Genomic DNA, 19,644 nt, shown 5'->3' with positions numbered 1-19,644 from the left:
AGTCAAGAATCAAAATCCTGATTAATTATACAAGAGCATGAATCGTCTCTTGAAGTTGACAAGAGAATTAAAACAAGGGCATGATTAGATACTCCCGTTGTTGTAAAACGTTGTCAACCCAATTCACATCCACCACTTTTATTCACTGTTCACAGTATGGGTTCTCAAACCAAGCTCTCCAAATCACCGAACAACACAAACCCACTGTTTTCACAAGCCATAACACAGCATCAGAGTTCAATTCTCATGCATACGCAATTAAGCTCCAGAATTGCGTGAAAAATGGCGAACCCACCTCAGGAAAAGCCCTCCACTGTGATATTCTAAAGAGAGGTAGTGGTTTGGACTTGTTTGCATGGAATGTACTATTGAACGTGTATGTAAAAACAGACTTATTGTCTGATGCACGCAAGTTGTTTGATGAAATGCCCGAAAGAAACACCGTTTCTTATGTTACCTTGATTCAGGGGTGTGCAGAGTCTCTTAGCTATCTTGAGGCCATTGATTTGTTTGTTAGATTACAAAGGGAAGGTCTTGAACTTAACCCATTTGTTTTTACTTCGATTTTGAAGTTGCTTGTGAGTGTGGAATCGGCAGAGTTGGGTGGGAGTGTCCACGCGTGCTTGTATAAGCTAGGTCACGGGTCCAATGCATTTGTGGGCACTTCTCTGATCGACGCGTATTCTGCTTGTGGCCTTGTTGATGATGCTAGAGAAGCATTTGGTGATATTATTTGCAAGGACATGGTTTCTTGGACTGGGATGGTGACATGCTATGTAGAGAATGGTTTTTTCAAAGAGTCGTTAGAACTGTTTTCTCATATGAGGATGGTGGGGTTAAGGCCGAATAATTTTACGCTTGGGAGTGTGTTTAAGGCGTCTCTTGGACTAGAGGCCATTGATTTAGGGAGGAGTGTTCATGCTTGTGTTTTGAAAATGCGTTATGAGATGGATCCTTATGTTGGTGCTGCTCTTCTTGACTTGTATACTAAATTTGGAGATCTTGAGGATGCTAAGCTTGTATTTGAAGAAATTCCGAAATGTGATGTCATTCCTTGGAGTTTCATGATTGCGCGATACGCTCAGAGCGAGAGGAGCAAAGAGGCTGTTGAACTATTTTTTCAAATGAGGCGAAGTTTAGTCCTTCCGAATCAATTTACTTTTGCTAGCGTGCTTCAAGCTTGTGGAAATACGGCAGATTTAGAGTTGGGAAAGCAAATCCATTGCAATGTATTGAAGGTTGGTTTTGACTCGAATGTATTTGTATCAAATGCCCTTATTGATGTTTATTCCAAATGTGGAAAGATGGATAACTCAGTGGACCTATTTGTGGAGTCGACAAACAGAAATGAGGTGACTTGGAACACTTTGATTGTTGGCTATGTGCAATTAGGAGATGCAAAGAAAGCATTGAACTTGTTTCTACAAATGCGTGAAGACAACGTGCAGGGAACCGAGGTGACATACACTAGTGTCCTTTGTGCTTGTGCTAGCTTAGCAGCCTTAGAGCCTGGAACCAAAATTCATTCCTTGACTATTAAAACCATTTATGACAAAGTTATAACAGTTGGAAATGCCTTAATAGACATGTATGCCAAGTGTGGGAGCATTAAGGATGCTCGTGAAGTGTTTGAAATGATGAGCAACCGAGATGTAGTATCATGGAATGCAATGATCTCAGGGTATTCCATGCATGGTCTCAGTAGTGAGGCTCTGAGGATCTTTGAGTATATGCAGAAAACAAAAACTAAAGCTGACAAAGTGACGTTTGTTGGCGTTCTTTCAGCTTGTAGCAACACGGGCGTATTAGACAAAGGTCAAGCTTATTTCGCTTCCATGGTGAATGACTATCATATCAATCCTTGTATTGAGCATTATACTTGCATGGTAGGACTTTTAGGGCGATTAGGCCATCTTGACAGGGCTGTTAAGCTGATTGAGGAAATGCCATTTGAGCCTTCTGTTGTGATTTGGCGTGCTTTGCTCATGGCATGCATTGTTCACAATAATATTGACCTTGGAAAAATAGCTGCGCTTCATGTGCTTGAATTGGAACCCAGTGATGATGCAACCTATGTGTTACTCTCAAATATGTATGCTGCCGCACAAAGGTGGGATAATGTAGCTTCTATTAGGAATAACATGAAGAAGAAAGGAGTAAGGAAAGAACCAGGCCTCAGTTGGATTGAGAATCAAGGAACTGTTCATCATTTCGTAGTAGGGGATGCTTCACACCCTGACATTAGATTAATACGCGGGATGCTGGAGTGGCTCAACATGAAAACCAAGATGGCAGGCTATGTTCCCAATTATGAGGTACTATTACAAGATGTGGGGGATGATGAAAAGGCACGCCTCTTGTGGGCGCACAGTGAAAGATTAGCTCTAGCCTTTGGGCTTATTAGGACACCATTTGGAAGTCCTATTCGTATCATGAAAAATCTCCGAATATGTCAGGACTGCCATGCTGCAATTAAGTGCATATCAACAGTTGTGCAGCGAGAGATTGTTATCAGAGACGTTAATCGGTTTCATCACTTCCGACATGGAACTTGCTCTTGTAATGATTACTGGTGATACACTTTAACGATGCGTCATGGTGGGGGATAGAATTATCCATCTTTCAAGAAATTTGAAGTTGCACAAGGTTGTTTATTGGGGCTGGTGTGGAACTTGCTTTATTTGAGATAAAAGAAAAAGGGACCAAACTATCTACCAATAAGCACCGACTACGAGGGCCGCTTCCTGCTAAAGCTATGGTTCTGTTTGTATGTTGATATTAGCCACTCTCTGGTTCCAATCAATGGTGACAAACTTCTAATAAGCTTCGATCTCTTGAAGTCAGCACTTGGCGGTTCATTTCTGCGTTGCAAGATTGGTATCCAAATGAGACCTTTAAGAACCAGACTAGCTGTTGGACGATCATCTTAGGCATTCAATCTCACTCCAATGACCTTGAACAAGTATATGATATCAGAAAACACAACCTCTGCTTTTCTGTAGTCTCTCTCCCTTGAACATGAGCTTCCCATCTGATATCATGTCGGGTTTGTCTCCAACAATCTTAGTATGGCTCCTCTTGAGATGATTAAAACTGCAACTTAAGTGCACGAAGCTGAAATTTCTAGGGCAATCGCACATGCTATTCGGGAAGTTAAATAAACAAAAATGCCAGTGATTTTACCTAGGAGAAATATGACACACCATGATGGCTGCAGCCTTCATGTTGAGTTTGAGTGTCTTTGAATTGTCATGGCATTATATTTCCTTTCAGCTTAATCTACAACTTCATAATTCTTATGTTGAGTGTATGATCCTCTAAATGAGCAAGGTTTGATGGAGCCGAGGAAACTGGCTATTGAGCATAGAGCCATACTCCATAGACTCTGGGAAGCCTCTCACAAAGAAACTGAACAGGACTCTTCTACTTCTGCTGCACGGAAACATGCCACACGGTTGAAATTTCCCACTTCGTAGTTACTGCCTCTGGTGTTTGTATCGTCGTACTTATTGTAACTCGAATCTCTTGTTTCCATCACGCGAATGACCTTTATTGAGTTAAGGACAGTGGACACGAAAACTATGAGTTAAATTTTTATGAGATGCCGCATTTCTTCAACTATGTCAACTGCTATGCAACTTTTGTATTAGGTGTGCCCGTTGATCATTTCGTGGTTTGTTGACTACTAGCAAGTTTTTCCCTTTTGCAAATTTAGCTGTTGATTGTTATCGGTTTCCTCAGCATTAGTGTTAGCTAGTGGATATGAAGAGGTCAATTCCCGTTCTGCTAAGGTTCATTCTTATTGTTTAAGTATTTATTTTTTATTTTACGAGATAGGTGATTCTTTCATAATATATCACCTTTAATTCAAAAAAGGAAAAAAAACTGAAATAGTCCCTATAGTTAAGTATTTATGTCAATTTGGTCCTTGTAGTTGTAATTGGCTCGATTTACACTCTGTACTTTTCATTTTGTTTCAATTTGGTCCAATTACTAACTTCCGTTAGTCCGCCGTTAGTCCTTTAAACAACAAAATCATATGGCCCCCTTTTTTGGGGTTAAAATAGACTCGTTTGGCTAAATAAGACAACTGGCTTATTTTTTTTATCCTTATTGAATTTTTTTTCGTATTTGTTAGTTTTTCGTCAATTTTTTTGGGGTTATTGCATCGTCATGACGAGAGGAATTTAAAAAGTAAAAAATTATGATAGAAATCCAATTTTTTTTGAATAAAGACGAAAAAATTTGCTTATTGGCTTATTTTTGTCTTTATTCAAAAAAATTAAGTTTCGATCGTAATTTTTTACTTTTTAGATTCCTCTTGTTATAACGATGCAATAATTTCCAAAAAAAATGACGAAAAACTAACAAATACGAAAAAAAATTTGAATAAGGACAAAAAAATAAGCCAGTTGGCTTATTTAGCTGAATAGGATTACTCGTTCCCCTATTGCCCTAATATACCTCTGAACCAAAACACAGCTCATTCTTCCATTCTCCATTGATAATGAGGCACTTGGGAAGAAATTTAGTTATAATTTTCTACAAAAAGTTGTCATCGAATTCAGCATTTTCATGATCAGCTTGAGGCATCATAACCACTGATATTGTCTACATATTCAACTTGTGGACAAATACTGAGATGCCTGCATATAGAACCATGTTCAAAAGTCATAACATGATATAGATCCAAAAGTCATAACATGATAAATAACCATGTCCAAAAGTCAGAATATTATATAAACTCAGTATCAAATTTACCATGTCATAACCTAATAAATAGACATAACAAACCACTCAACTAGGTTATAATAAACCTAACTTAACAGCCCAAGTGGTTACAAAAAAAGTGCACTGTCATTCCATTCATTTTCTTACATTTGGCTCATGCATTGATTCCTAACTAGGAATGTTGAAAAATAAACCTAAGCCAATTTTTTCGTCTTTATTCAAAAAAAAATTGAATTTCGATAATAATTTTTTACTTTTTAGATTCTTCTCGTCATGACGATGCAATAACCCTCAAAAAAATTGACGAAAAACTAACAAATACAAAAAAAAAATTGAATAAAGACAAAAAATAAGGAAGTTGGCTTATTTAGCCGAATGGGTTTGTTTTAACCCCAAAAAATGGGGCCATATGATTTTGCTATTTAAAGGACTAACGGAAGTTAGTAATTAGACCGAATTGAAACAAAATGAAAAGTACAGAGTGTAAATCGAGCTAATTATAACTACAGGGACCAAATTGATACGAACACTTAAGTACAAGGACTATTACAATTTTTTTCCCTTCAAAAAATTATTACTTATTTTAGTTTGTGAAACGGTCTAAAGAAGGATATGGCTTCACTGCCATTGGGAGTCTCTATATCTAACTTAATTAGAGCATCTCCAATCCAATACTCTATTTGAGAGTTCAAAATACTCTATTTTATTCATAAAGTGATTTTAGAGGAAATCACTATTCCTATTTACTCCAACCACAAACACTCTATTTTTCCCTCTAAAATCACTTTACGAAAAAAAAACCTTTTTTCATACTCTCATAAGAATATGGTTGGTATAAAAATTTAGTAAGAAAAGCTTACAAGGACAAAAACATCTTTTAAAAAATGTGAACATTGTTATGGAGATGATCCTTTATATTTTCTCTTACCCTCTAAATATAGAGAATCAAAATCCAATACTCTCAAATGGAGTAGGGTTGAGAGGATGGGTTGGAATGCTTTGATACTCTCAAATAGAGATATAGAGTATGGGTAGGAGATGCTCTTACCCACCAATACTCTGTTTTTGCATCTAAATTCGTTCCAATTGTGTACTGATCGATGTCAGTTTAAAGTAAATTTCGGTACGGGTCTGAAATATGAAAGTTTTGGTTCATAAAATTAAGGCCGATATAGGGACTAAAAGGGGTGAACTGCAACCCGATGCAGTTTCACTCCCAATGACAGACAAGCCATTTCCATCTAGGAACTCTTACAACCCTAATACGTCGAGATTAATTAATTATCTCACTTATTTGTTGGCCAAACCAAATGGTCCCAATCCACAATTCTAGGGTCTGTCGAGAGTAAATTAGGAAATGCTTTGGACAATTTTTCTTAATTAATCTTATTCAAAACTGGTGGACCATATGGAAATAGGCAGTGGCAGAATATTTAGAGATTTTGTATGCAATTAGATTAGTGGTGATTTGAAAATGATTAGCCTTTTTGAAGGTGGATTATCTGGGCGTCTTATTCTTTTTGTAGTTGAGTTAGTGGAAGCCGTTGGGCTTGATTTGGGGAATCCGGTCGTATAAATTATTCGGTACTCTTATGCTTCTGTGTCAAGAGATTTTTTGGCTGTTGCATTATTTTTTTTTTATATGTTTTAAATCAAACGGCTAGAAAACCCTTCGGCACAAAGGATCCTGCCTCCTCTTTGGGTACCATGTCGCCATTGCTTCCGTGATATTTTCAGCAAATGAGTTACCACAACACCTCACTAATTGTCTTCCAAAATCCTAACAAAAGTAGTATCACCCGCAAAATTTATCGCTATGTGATTTGTCATGAGTACCACGTGAAAATGTCAATGGTACTCCAGGAGGAGTAGGGTTGCTAACGAACCGCCTGAATTGCTCTCGTTCTACTCGAGGCTCAGATAGTTAAGGCTCGACTTGGCTCAGGTCGTTTAATTGTCAAGCTGAGCCAAAGCTCGGGTTTTAGGCTTGCTTCATAAATGAACCAAGCTCAACACTCTACAGCTTGGCTCGAAAAAACTTGGCTCATTTGTATAGGCTCGGCTCGTTTAATAAATGAACCGGGCTCTACTTGTTAAGGGCTCGGCTCAATCACAAACGAGCCGAGCTTGAACTTGAATTTTAAGCTCGTTTAGTAAACGAACAGAACTCAAATACTACAAAACTCGACTCGACTCGACTCGTTTACACTCCAAGAGTGTTGAATAATTACTTTAACTGGTTGGGTGCATGCCATAACCGATTAAAAAATTGTCATTCCAATGATATTTTTCTCATCTATCTCTTACGCAACTTTAATGGGTGAAAGCTCGTAGTTAAATAAGGACAAGCACAATGGTTAATTAAGCTAAAAGAAAGATGCTCAATCCTCCAGGCTTGGTCTAATAGGTAAGGCCTGAGATATAGAAATTTGTTCAATCTTAAAGTTTCAGGTTCAAAATCTGATATCAATTTCTTAGAAATCAGTGGATCTGGCTCTAATTGGAACCACTTGTAAGTGAGCGGACTTTGGGTTGGTGTTGTGCAGTGGTATGCACAGCACCGTGCTACGCACCTTCGAGCCGTCGGATCGTGCATCCGACGGCTCGGATCTCATCTCGGCAACCAACGATCGAGAGCCGTTCATTGCCAAGATGAGATTCGAGCCGTTGGATACACGATCCAACGGCTCGAAAGTGCGCAGCATAGTGTTGCGCACATCACTGCACAGCACCATCCCTAAACGGACTTCGGGTTGATCACCTTCCAAGATTAGTCGATTTACATGTGAACAACACTTGAGTTATAAAAGAAAGAAAGATGCCCCTATAAGAGGAAGAAGATGTATAGGAGAAAGGGAAAAAGCACATTATTTGTCATCTTTTGTGGTGGAAGCTTGCAAAATGGCCCTTTTGCGTAGCCTAGAATTTTGTAGTAGTAGATTAGAGTTGGGCTTTTTAATTTTTTTCCCCCTCATCACGCCGTGGGTGTATCATTCCCATGCGCAGCAGGCTTTATGTATAATATATATATACACATAAACATAAAAATGAGGTTTGAATTATGTAAAATATACATAATTAAATAGAAGCTACAAAATGAGGTTTTGAATTAATGAAATAAGTATTATAGGGTGGTGGTGTTTGTTTCTGGTCTGGAAAAGGAGAGGAGTTAGAATATGGGCAAAGCGCATGTGGTGGGCGTGCCCGTGGCCCTCCTCCTCGATCGGTGGACTCAACCAGCAAAAGTTGGTGCATTCTTATATGGTGAAAAGGTTGCGCATGAGAGAGAGAGAGAGAGAGAGAGAGAGAGAGAGAGAGAGAGTTTTTAAGATTAGAGCGAGTGAGTTTTTAAAGTAATCTTAAAGGCCAGTTTTGACCCTATTAATGGCCTTAAACTAAACCACCCACTTTCTACTTGGATTTCCCAAAAACCTGGAATGAATGCTTGCTAGTATTTCTCAAACTATGGCAGCTTCACTACAGAACTCCTCTCCAATTAATGGCTTTAGCTTAAAGGACTTACTAAAAGGATAAAAGGGCCGAATTCGTCAACCTCTCATAATGGGCCGGGTTTCACAAATGGAATGGTTATTAAGCATTTTTGTGAGGGGAAAAAACATCTTCATCTACGAAGCAAGGTTGCCAAATTATAGAAGTAACACACTTTGGTAGTCGAAACATGCTTTGGGCACAGATATATCTTTAGTCGTTCGATGTGCATGTATTGGCTCTATACATAGCATATGGGGATTCGTGTATTTCGGACAATTCTAGATATTGGTGGTCAAATCTGTACCAGAGTCTCATAACATTAATGCTCTCTCCTCATGACTGAGACGATCTTTTTGCTTTGAAAAAACATACGAAGTACTCATGCTGTGAATAATTACACTCACATTCAGTGAAATACTATACCCCACAAAATAAAAATAAAAAAAAACATAAATTGGAAACTTTAGGGATGAAATCTTCTCTGGCGGATTGAAATGTGGAAGAAGTGGTGGGGATGGGAGATAGAGTGTATTATATATTTTGGACCCCTCCACAAGAAAAAAGGCAACGTGGAACAGTGGCATTTTTTGAGTTTTTCCCTTTTGTCTCTACCAATGGTTGGCCCAAGCCGGTTAAAAACAAGTGCTACTAATAATATACTATGCAAATTCCCCTGTTCCTGGCGTGGAGGAGATGTTTTCTCCAACATCTTCAAGTGGCTATCATTCTCACCTTGACACCATCATGACCACCATCTCCATGTAGTAGTACTCCATGAGAGAGAGAGAGAGAGAGAGAGAGAGAGAGAGTGTGTGTGTGTGTGTGTGTGTGTGTGTGTTCTGGCAGTTCCAAGTTCCAATCCACTTTTCTTCAAAGAGTTTTTCACCTTTCAGTTCAGTCCTAGCTTGGAGTATTATATTACGTTCCTTTTTCACTTTCCTCCGTTCACAATATTCCACCCCAAAACATTTTTACTGTGTATAAAATTGTGTTGTGACAGGACAATAATCCCTGACGGAAGTTATGATATGGTATGAATCAGGTTACATCACAACGTGTAGATCATCAACGTACATTAATGTGTCAAAACTCGAATACATTACGCCATAACTCAACTTTAAGTGTAACAAAAATTCTAACTAGGACTAGTGGTGTGCACCATAGTCCATATATAAATGCTATTTGGGATACTACTTCTAAGTGCTACAGAGTTTTCGTTAACTTATCGAAGGCGTCTTCGCTCACCAGCTTGAGAGGTCATGCATGTGAACGCAATATTTTTCCACAGTAGGATGATGCGGTCACGGGGTACTGCTTCATGCCTCGTTATTTTTTTTTCATAAAAATAGCATCTCATTTAATCACCAATTAAACCGTGCTACATGAGCATATTGCACGTTGTGCGGAATATTTTTTTAATAGAGTTTTTAATTGACAATGAGTGCAAACAAGGTGGTTGTGTAGATTTTTCATGAAGAAAAAACTATGAGGTACTACTTGTTTTCCTTTTTATGTACTGAAAAATGGAAAAATTGTATGAGTAGGCATTTTTGTTAAATTAAATGGACTACAGACCAATGACAATAGTCCAATTTTTCTGTTAATTGATATTTTAATTGATGTATGTAAGAAAAATGACCTGTCCAAAAATCTATAAAATGAGTTTTAGTTCATTTAATTTAGCGATACACAACTTTAGTCAACAGAAAACCATGAAATAAAAAGTCTTCTAGCGTTTTCCCTCTTTCTTATCTTAGAAAACAAAAGTATTCTCTATTGAATAGAGAGAGAGAACAGGAAGGTGAGTGAGGGGAGAGAGAGAGAGAGAGAGAGAGAGAGAGAGAGAGAGAAGGAGATGGGGGAGAAAGCAAAAAAGAAAAGTTGAAGGAAGGAAGAATTGAAAAGTGGAGCTTTAATTGCATTTCAAGACTCCAAAAGGCATGGTTGAGCTTCACTGTAGTACTACCATTTTTTAAAGCCCAGTTCCCAATTTCACAAATTGATCTCTATTGGTCCCCTTTGAATTCATCCCCTTATTAAATTGAAAAAATCAAATTATTAACAAGTGAAATAAAGTGACCACTCTTCATTCTCATACCTGTATATAAAACCTAGCTTAGCTACTCCGTATCCGAGAGAATACATTAGGATCACATACAATGGCCTGAGTAATAACTTAGTGAAATCATGGCGACGGATTTTCGATCGGGCTTGCTAGGTAGCATCTTGCGGTGGCGATTGCAACGGGAATAGACTTAGCTTGATGCAGATGATGGTTTCTCCACAAGCGTCAAGCGGATTGATGGGTTTCAATATGAGTTCAATTTTGTCGACTTATCTTTAAAAGTAGGTGAAAATTACCCAGTATGTTCCCGGTGTTCCCGATCCTGTTTAGATGATCATCTCTTAGAACATGGTATTTTTAACTCTTCCTAAAATTACCCGATTTTTCAGTTTAGAAGTTTGACGGGAATCTGAACTGAAAGTTGTGTGATTCGAACAAGCAATTACCATTATCCGATTGCGTTTATTTTTTTGCAAGGGTTAGTTAAAATATAACGATCTAAGAGATGAATTGTTCCGATCGTTGAAATATGACCGAACGATAACATGATGGGTGAGGTCCAGATGAAGATAGAGACATATCCTTAGCTGTGTTGAAGACTTGAAGTATGATCCTGTGTAGCCGTACGGCAGACAGAAAACTGTAATGGAGGAGAGGATTCCAGTAGGAAAACTCTGGACCACATTTACATTTCTGAAATGGACTCATCAATGTGGCTGTTTCTATTGTACAGAGTTTACTATTTGGTTATCGAGAGAGGGAAAGAGAATGTCCTGAGGGAAATTACTGTGATCGGATTGTCTCCGGTTATCGTTATTGTGGATTGTCGGCCACTCATCTCGACAATTAAAGGTCAAGAATTTCGAATAACTTCCTACCCGTAAGAGATTAGTCTTATTTCTTAAGAGATTATAAACGAATTCAAATCCTCGATTGTTTGGATAAATGATCGAGATTTGGACGGTCAGGTCGAGTCCAAATGCAAGACCAAAGGGCATTCAACTTCTTACGAAATCGAGGTGCGCGTAAGTTGACCTGGACGCCTAAGTTATCAAAAAATCCTTAAAGTAAAAGATATGGGTTTGCCCTAGGCTCGCGAGTTCAGCTCGGCTCGTTAACACTCCGTCGGCTCTCATGCTCGAGTTTTCGGCTCGTTTAGTAAACGAGCCAAGTGGAATTCGGCTCGTTTGACAAAAGCTCGATCTGTTAAGGGAGGCTCGGCTCGTTAAGGGCTCGGTTTGTTAAGGCTCAAGCCGAGCTCAAACTCAAGTTTTTGGCTCGTTTACTCTAGCTCTTAACAAAGCTCGGCTCGACTCGTTTACAGCGCTACCATGGGGGCATCATCACGGATTATCCATGTGTGGCCATTGTAATACCCTTCAAAAATATTTCTAGTTCAAATAATCTTGGAAATTTAGAAGGAAAGAAAACCAAAGATGTGGGTTTGTTCCATTTTTTTATTATTATGGGCAAAAAGAGAAGTATGGGCTGCTGCCATCCTTTTTGGATTTTTCACAAGATTCCAAAATGAAAAATTTTCCTTTCTTGGATGAAATAATTACTAGTACATTGGTTGTCAACATGTCATATTCACCAGTTTTATGAAGAAAAAGGGGAAGTTATATATCCTGTAAAGCTCCTTTCTGCGGAACAGAGTCTTGCCTTGCAGGGTGAGTTTTGGCATAGGCATTATTGTGATTTTTGAACATAGACCCAAAAGATGAGGCTCAGAACAAAATTGCACACCGTGCAGTTGGGCCATTTTCCAGCCCCTTGCCAAACTTGATTTAGTAATCGATTTCGTTCATATTGTAAATCTGTTGGAATGTGTGTTACGTACCAAATAATATGTCATTTAAACCAAAAACAACTCATAACCGGATGTTGGTGGTTTTCATTCTAGTGTGTGAGAACCCAAATTTGATTTCTCTTTGTGTTTCGATTGCATATTATTGCAGTGGTAGGCATAGCCAGAAATCTTGTTCGGTATAGGCACTGTTAAACATGGTTTTAGAATTTTCTATCTTTTACTTATACTAAATAACAAATAATAAAAAGAAGTGAACTTAAAACATAAAATTTGCTAGAATATATGTATCGATGAAGGGTCTTTATGTAAAAGCATTAATTTAAGAGAACCTTTGTAGAAACTTGACAAAGATACTAAGGGATGTAAGTGATATAAAAAAAAAATGTGTATGATCTTTTTGATACAATTTGTCATTACTTCTATAATTTAGGGGTAAAATTGAAATTACTAGAAATTGCAGTCCCCACTGGTCATGGCATGCACTGCCTCCACCACTGTATTATTGGATATTCAAATTTACATGATTTTAAAACCACACTTAAGTATTTCGACGATATCTATAATATGAACAGAGCCGTATTATTGAATTAAGTCCGGCAGAGGCCTAAAAACGGCCAACTGCACGGTGGCCCAAAAAAAAAACACACACACACACACAGACGGAGTCGGATCCTGTCAAGTTTGGTTCATTTTTTCCATCCGAACCATTCAAAAGTATTTTAGACGACCTACATTTGTTCGGCGTGTTCCAGTCCGACCAAACTTGACCGAATCCGACTCCACACACAGACCAAAAGCAGTAGGGACTGTAAATTTACACTTTTTGCAATACCAGCTAATTGTCCATTCTCTTTTCATTTCACTCTTGAGAGGACCAGTGGCACCAGCTGGATAGGGCCAAGTCAGGAGAGAAACAGAGCCGTTACAGAGCAATGTTTTGCCCCCAGACGCTCTAAATTTTTACTTGGACAAAAATATATACACGAATTTTCATAACATGAAATTCTACACAAAAATTAACTGCGAACTCGGGAAAAGTCTACGGCGCTCCTTAAAAGTGTGTATGATATGATTTTGATGTATTGTTCATATTGTTGTGCCACTTCATAATATTTTGGTGTCTGTCGTAACTTTGTTCTAAAAACTCGTAACTGTTTAACAACAGGATTCGTAATATTTTTACTATGATTCATTAGATTTTGGTGCATCTTATAACTTTTATACTACAAAAATCATACCTTTTCAGCAATAGAACTCATACCGTTTAGGATTCGTAAGATTTTTACTAGGATCATAACATTCTGGTGTGTCTCGTAACTGTTATTGGGACGCATATGATACACACCCAAATAAGAGTGGGTATTGTAGCCTTTCCCTTTTCTGTTAAACGCAATGGCAGACACCCCTTAAAAAGGTATACCATATGCACCTATTTTATATATAGTTCATTCATAACATTTCAGTGCGTTTCGTAACTTTTGTTCTAGAATTCATAACCTTTCAGCAGTACGATTCGTAACATTTTTATTATGGTTATAACATTTTAGTGTATCTCGTAACCTTTATACGATTCGTAACTTTTTAGCAATACGATTCGTAACCAATTTCTCTATAATTCATAGTAATATTTTGAAGGTGCATATGATACACATCCAAATAAAGAATGTGTATTGTAGTCTTTCTCATAAGTTAATCTTCTTCATTCGTTACGTATTGAAAATTCGACGTTAGCTGCGGATGTACACAACTAGATGACCATGTCCGTAAATTTTTGTGTCAAGTTGTTGTACGTGTTTTGCTTAATTATTCTTCTTGCGATTGTGCGTGTGATGATGGTGAATAGAAGCCGTTTATATTGAGGAGATATTTATTGCATTTTACTTTTCTTTTTTTAAAAAAAATTAATTTTAGCACTTCACTTTTAGTCATATACATAGGACCGGCCCAAAGACAAGGTCCAAGAGGGCCTTGGGCCAAAAATGGAAAATCCATTCCTAAATAATTATATATATTTTCTGTGCACATCTATAATACAAACTTCTTTGGTAGTTTAGTGGTAAAGTGTTTTTTCTTCCACATAAGATGCCTAAGTTCAAATGGTAGGGTATTTTTTGAAGTGTCTTTTTGCCAAAAAAAATTACTTTAGTCACACAAATTGGGGCTGCTGTGATTCAAACCTAAGTCCATTAAATATTATTGCAACCGCACAAGCTATTAAAGCCGAAATTTTTACCATGTTGAATAGTATGAACGAAAATGATACTATAAATAAGTATTTATGTTTATTATTTTTAAATTAAGAAATTTATATAGGGCATTATTCCATCACTTGGCCTAGGGCATCCAAATACTTTGGGCCAACCCTGCATAGACACTCCATTTTTAGTCTTTTTCTTATTTGAAATTACAATAATACCCTTCTATGTGTTTGGGAGTGGATGAAAGTGCAAATTTAAAGCAATATCCTTCTTTGTTGATTAAAAAAAAATGGATGAACCCCAAAACAAAATAAAAAATAATTTGGTAATTTCACATAGGGCTGTAAATGAACTGAGCCATTTGTGAATTGTTCGAGGCTCGACTCGGAAAAGGATCGTTTGAGTTCGATTCGTCTACTAAATGAACCGAATCTAAACCTCAAATTTAGGCTCATTTCATAAATAAGCCGAACATGAACATAACAGTATTCGGCTCGATTAGGTTCTCGAACCTGGAGCATATGTATAGCATGGGGATTTTATATAATTACATAGTGAAAATTTTAAAACAAATTTACTTATGTATATATTTTTATCATTTTATATGTATATGAACGTATTTATGTACATACTAAAAATTTTATTTGCAGCTTTAGACCTATATGAGAACATAAATATATGATTTTATTGGGTCATTAAGGCTCGTGAACAAGTTCGAGTTCGACCCAAACCTAGACAAGCTCGGTTCAGGTTCGGCTCGTCATAATTTTTGTTGAGTTCGGCTCGAGTTCGCTACAAAACTTAATGAATGAATCTAAACAATCTAATATTCCGCTCTGTTCCAAAATCAGTTTCCTATTTAAAAATGTCAAAAGCCAAAAGATTAGTTCAAAAAGAAAGGGCAATCCATTTAGAACAAAAATGCTCTTGGTAAGTCATCTTTTGAGTCTTCTCACATGGCATTCAGGTTACTCCCTCCCCCAGTCTTCGAAAGCGACAAAAGTAAAACAGTAAAACAAATGCCAGCAAAAGAACAGTACTACTCTCCTCTTTATATAGTTGTGTCACCTGACTGGGCAATATCGTCAGCTCCCTCTCACTCCCCCTCTCCTCTTTTGCTTCTTTCCTCTCTAGACAGAGAGAAAGCCATGCCATCTTTACAATGGAAAACCACGGCATTGGCTTTAACTTTGTTTCAACTGCTCCATCTCATCAAAGTGGAATCTTCTCTCTCTCAACCGGACAGAATCAACCAGCTACCGGGGCAACCCCAAGTCAATTTCCAGCAGTTTTCTGGGTACGTGACCGTTGACGAGAAGAAAACGAGAGCTCTGTTCTACTACTTTGTCGAAGCTGAAGTAGATCCCGATTCTAAGCCTCTTGTTCTCTGGCTCAATGGAGGTCTCTTTTTTCCAACTTTTCGTATTTTCCCGAGCAGTGATACGGACACAGATATTTGGATACAAATTCCAACACCGGCATATCCGAAAATGTTCGACGCACATAGATTCCACACATATAGAATTCATGCACGTGGAACAGCTTCGGACATATTTGTATCCGAATTTGTGTCCGAATCATTTTCCTTGCCCACAGAACCCACATTCTATCCATCATGTGGGAATTTAAGTTTTTTTTTTTTCTTAATTTTTGTTGTAGGGCCCGGTTGTTCTTCATTGGGGGTGGGGGCATTTTCTGAGAATGGACCGTTTAGACCCAGTGGGAAAGTGCTGGTCAGGAATGAATACAGCTGGAACAGAGGTAGTGTATTTTTTTACTACATTATAAATATATTTTATTTTGTGGGTAATTTCAAGAAAATCAAGAATCTGATTTGGAAATGATTTTGTGGTTGTTTGATTCTGCAGAAGCAAATATGTTGTATTTGGAGACACCAATTGGAGTTGGATTCTCTTACTCAAGTGATACGTCATCTTCTTTGTCTGTAAATGACAAGATCACAGGCATGTCCCTCCAATTTTATCCACATTGCACCCAACTTTCTTGAATCGATTTCAAAATTTCGAATGATTTTCCCTTCTGGGAATTTTCCTGTATATGGGTTGAAACAGTGTCCTTTATGTATACAGAAAGTCTCCCCAACCGCTCTCCATTTACTGCTTCCCTACCACTAGTCCGAATTTTAAAAAACTCTTTTAGGGAAAAGCTTTTTATAAAAATTCGAACCATTGATTGACAAGACGGACGGTGAAATATTGAGCGGTGAGACAGAGCGGTGGGCGTAGCAAACATTATCTGTCAATGACAAGATCACAAGCATGTCTCTACAATTTTATCCACATTTACCTAACTTTCTTGAGTCTATTTAAATTTGCTATTGCGACTGCCTCTGCAGATTTTCCTGTACTAGATGGGTGAAATAGTGTCCTTTTGGCATTCATTTTCCAAAAAAACATTATCTCCATGTTGAAAATAGTGCAAGTGTTCTTCCTTTTCACATCACCCTTTAACATTTTTCTTTCTTGTACAATGAGTAAATATAATACTAAATCTCAAGTACTATGTAAGACTTCACTTTTATGTCATGCTTCTTGTTAAATGTTTTTATTTTTCCTTTTCTGACTTAGAAAGTCTACGAACTCACTTTAAAGTACAACTCTAAATGCGACTGTGTCCAAAACCGATGCATGTGGACTTATGTGCATCGAACGGTGTATGCAGTTGTGTGCTATCATTGCTCCTTTGGACTTGGAAAAAGTCCCACAGTCCCAGTTCGCACAGCCTTCTAAATTTTCTTGTCTTTTATTACAGCCGGGGACAATCTGGTCTTCTTGCACAAATGGTTTGTCAAATTCCCACAGTATAGAAACAGAAGTTTGTTCATTACAGGAGAAAGCTATGCTGGTACACTTCGCTTTGTAGTTTGTACTGAATAAAATGTTGTCTTGCCAAATGGAGAACAATTCAAGATTCAAAGTTGAAGACTGATGCTTTTACTTTACTTCCAAACAGGTCACTATATACCTCAACTAGCAGAACTTATGATACAGTTCAACAAGAAGGAGAAGTTGTTCAATTTGAAAGGAATTGCTGTGAGTAGTCCACTGCAAAAATATGCAGTTTTCAAGTGTAAAAACCTTATCAACTAACAAAATCTCAATTTTCCAAAGTGCGAAAACCCAATTCAAATCCTATAGTCTACTAACATATTTTCAAATCTGGCCGAAAAAAGAAAATTCGTATGTTCAAATCTGTAAAAATCCAATGCAAATCATGATTTGGCCAATGTAAATGGAAGCATAAACATCCTCCCATCTTGGCCTATTCTAAAGTAGTTCAGCCGTTATGATTTCCTGTTGTTCTAAATTTCAGTGTTTCACATTGACTGCAGCTGGGCAATCCAGTTTTGGAATTTGCAACTGATTTCAACTCAAGGGCTGAGTATTTCTGGTCTCACGGACTTATATCGGATCCCGCATACAAGTTGTTTACTTCCACTTGTAACTATTCTCGCTACGTGAGCGAGTACTATAGAGGATCCGTGTCTCAAACTTGTTCAAAAGTGATGAGCCTAATAACCATGGAAACAAGTAGATTCGTGGACAATTATGATGTTACCCTTGATGTGTGTATATCATCCGTGCTTTCTCAGTCCAAAATCCTCAGTCCCCAGGTGAGTTCGACCAAATGTTTCTCTTTTTTTCCCCATACCAGTAGTTCTACTTTGGGGTCTAGTTCATATTGTTTGATGCATTCTGATTGGTTTTTCACTTGGCAGCAAGTTACCGCAGAGACGGTGGATGTGTGTGTGGAAGACGAAACTGTAAGTTACTTAAACAGGCGAGACGTGCAAAATGCTCTCCATGCGCGCCTTGTAGGAGTCAACAAATGGCTTGTTTGCAGCAAGTAATTGTCTTTCATGAACACCCCACAACGAACTAGTCTTGTGTAGATACTAAAACATTGAACTACAAACATCTATCGTTATGATGCAAAAAAACATGCGAATTAAGCAAAAAACTACTTTGATGATTCCAAATTCCAAATTATGTCTGGAATTCACTTCATTATGGTGCACGTAAACTCCAATAATAACCACTCACGATACTGGTAAGTTCAGTTTTATCCGGATGATTCAATAAAATACAAGAAATTCACTGCTAAGAGTTCTCTTGACTTGCATCCCAAGTAGGAAAATTAGCTGAAACTGTATTATTTCGATTGCCATCCACTGTTTGCTCACGTTTTGTGTATCGTCTTGTTTTAATCCTTGGATTGCAGTATCTTGGATTATGAGTTGCTCGACGTGGAGATACCAACAATTTCTCTTGTGGGAAAAATCACCAAGGCAGGAATCCCAGTATTGGTTTACAGGTATAGCCTCTGACCTTCATAGATCTCCATGATCATACCAAATTCAGGCATAAAATCCTATGCTACGTACCTATAAGGCTACAATCATTTCAATTAACTCCATATTTTGTTTTACTCACAGCGGAGATCAAGATTCTGTTATCCCATTGACTGGAAGTCGAACATTGGTTCAGGGACTGGCTCAAGAATTAGGACTGAAAACGTCGGTGCCATATAGAGTTTGGTTTGCAGGGATGCAGGTGATTCTTGCTAATAATCATATTCATGAAATGCAAAAGCAGAAAATAAAAGTAAAAAAGTAAATAAACAAAATGTTGAGTATTGTTTATGATATATTCCCATTTGTGAATTGTTTCAGGTTGGCGGATGGACTCAAGTCTACGGCAATATCCTTTCTTTTGCCACCATTAGAGGGGCATCCCATGAGGCTCCATTCTCTCAACCCGAGAGATCTCTTGTGCTATTCCAGGCATTCATACAAGGCAGGCCTCTACCGGAAGCATTCTGATCTACTGATCAGCTTGCAGATAATGAATCTGGTTTTGAGATTGTAATTAAAGTTTGATAAGTGAAGGCAGTAGTTGGTTGATCTTTGAGAATGAGAAGTGCATTCTTTTGTTTGTTTTTCGGGTTTGTCCAAGCAATGGAACTCTTGAAATAGAAGCATTTTGTAAAGGTTTCAAGAAAATGAAAGAATATGTTGTCTGCTTGCTCTCCGTTTTGATCTACTTAATTGTAATCCCTGTAACTAGGAAAGTCTAATAAGGAAGTGTATAATTGACCGGCAAAAACATTAGAAAGAAGCAAAACATCCACGGGTAAAGACCATGAAATCGTTTCAACTAATTAAACTGCAGAACTCATTCTGGCTCTTAGAATTCCAGTCTAAGAACAAGCAAGGTGCAACGAAGCTATCAAGCTAACCATCTTTCCAGTATCAGAAACTATATCACTGACACTAACTGCAAGTCGGCGACACAGAAACCAGATCATCTCCCATTCTTTCGGTACTC

At 37.8% G+C, this 19,644-nt stretch overlaps 2 protein-coding genes across 2 annotated transcripts; both read left to right on the top strand.

Moving 5' to 3' along the window:
- Positions 1-3,618, top strand: LOC131310931 (putative pentatricopeptide repeat-containing protein At5g13230, mitochondrial). The gene has a single exon (XM_058338205.1). The coding sequence runs from the start codon at positions 81-83 to the stop codon at positions 2,574-2,576; it is 2,496 nt and encodes an 831-aa protein (XP_058194188.1). The 5' UTR covers positions 1-80; the 3' UTR covers positions 2,577-3,618.
- Positions 3,619-15,363: 11,745 nt separating this feature from the next.
- On the top strand, positions 15,364-19,347 carry LOC131311525 (serine carboxypeptidase-like 45). The gene is made up of 10 exons (XM_058339022.1): positions 15,364-15,697; positions 15,956-16,057; positions 16,165-16,268; positions 17,077-17,161; positions 17,270-17,349; positions 17,649-17,930; positions 18,036-18,163; positions 18,539-18,631; positions 18,753-18,870; positions 18,990-19,347. The coding sequence occupies exons 1-10, from the start codon at positions 15,445-15,447 to the stop codon at positions 19,137-19,139; spliced, it is 1,395 nt and encodes a 464-aa protein (XP_058195005.1). The 5' UTR covers positions 15,364-15,444; the 3' UTR covers positions 19,140-19,347.
- The last annotated feature ends 297 nt before the right edge of the window (positions 19,348-19,644 follow it).

This window comes from Rhododendron vialii, chromosome 12a (assembly GCF_030253575.1).
Source record: "Rhododendron vialii isolate Sample 1 chromosome 12a, ASM3025357v1".
In the NCBI taxonomy this organism is placed as follows: Eukaryota; Viridiplantae; Streptophyta; class Magnoliopsida; order Ericales; family Ericaceae; genus Rhododendron; species Rhododendron vialii.
The sequence above is the reverse complement of the archived record's forward strand: the minus strand, read 5'-3'. Positions and strand labels throughout refer to the sequence as shown.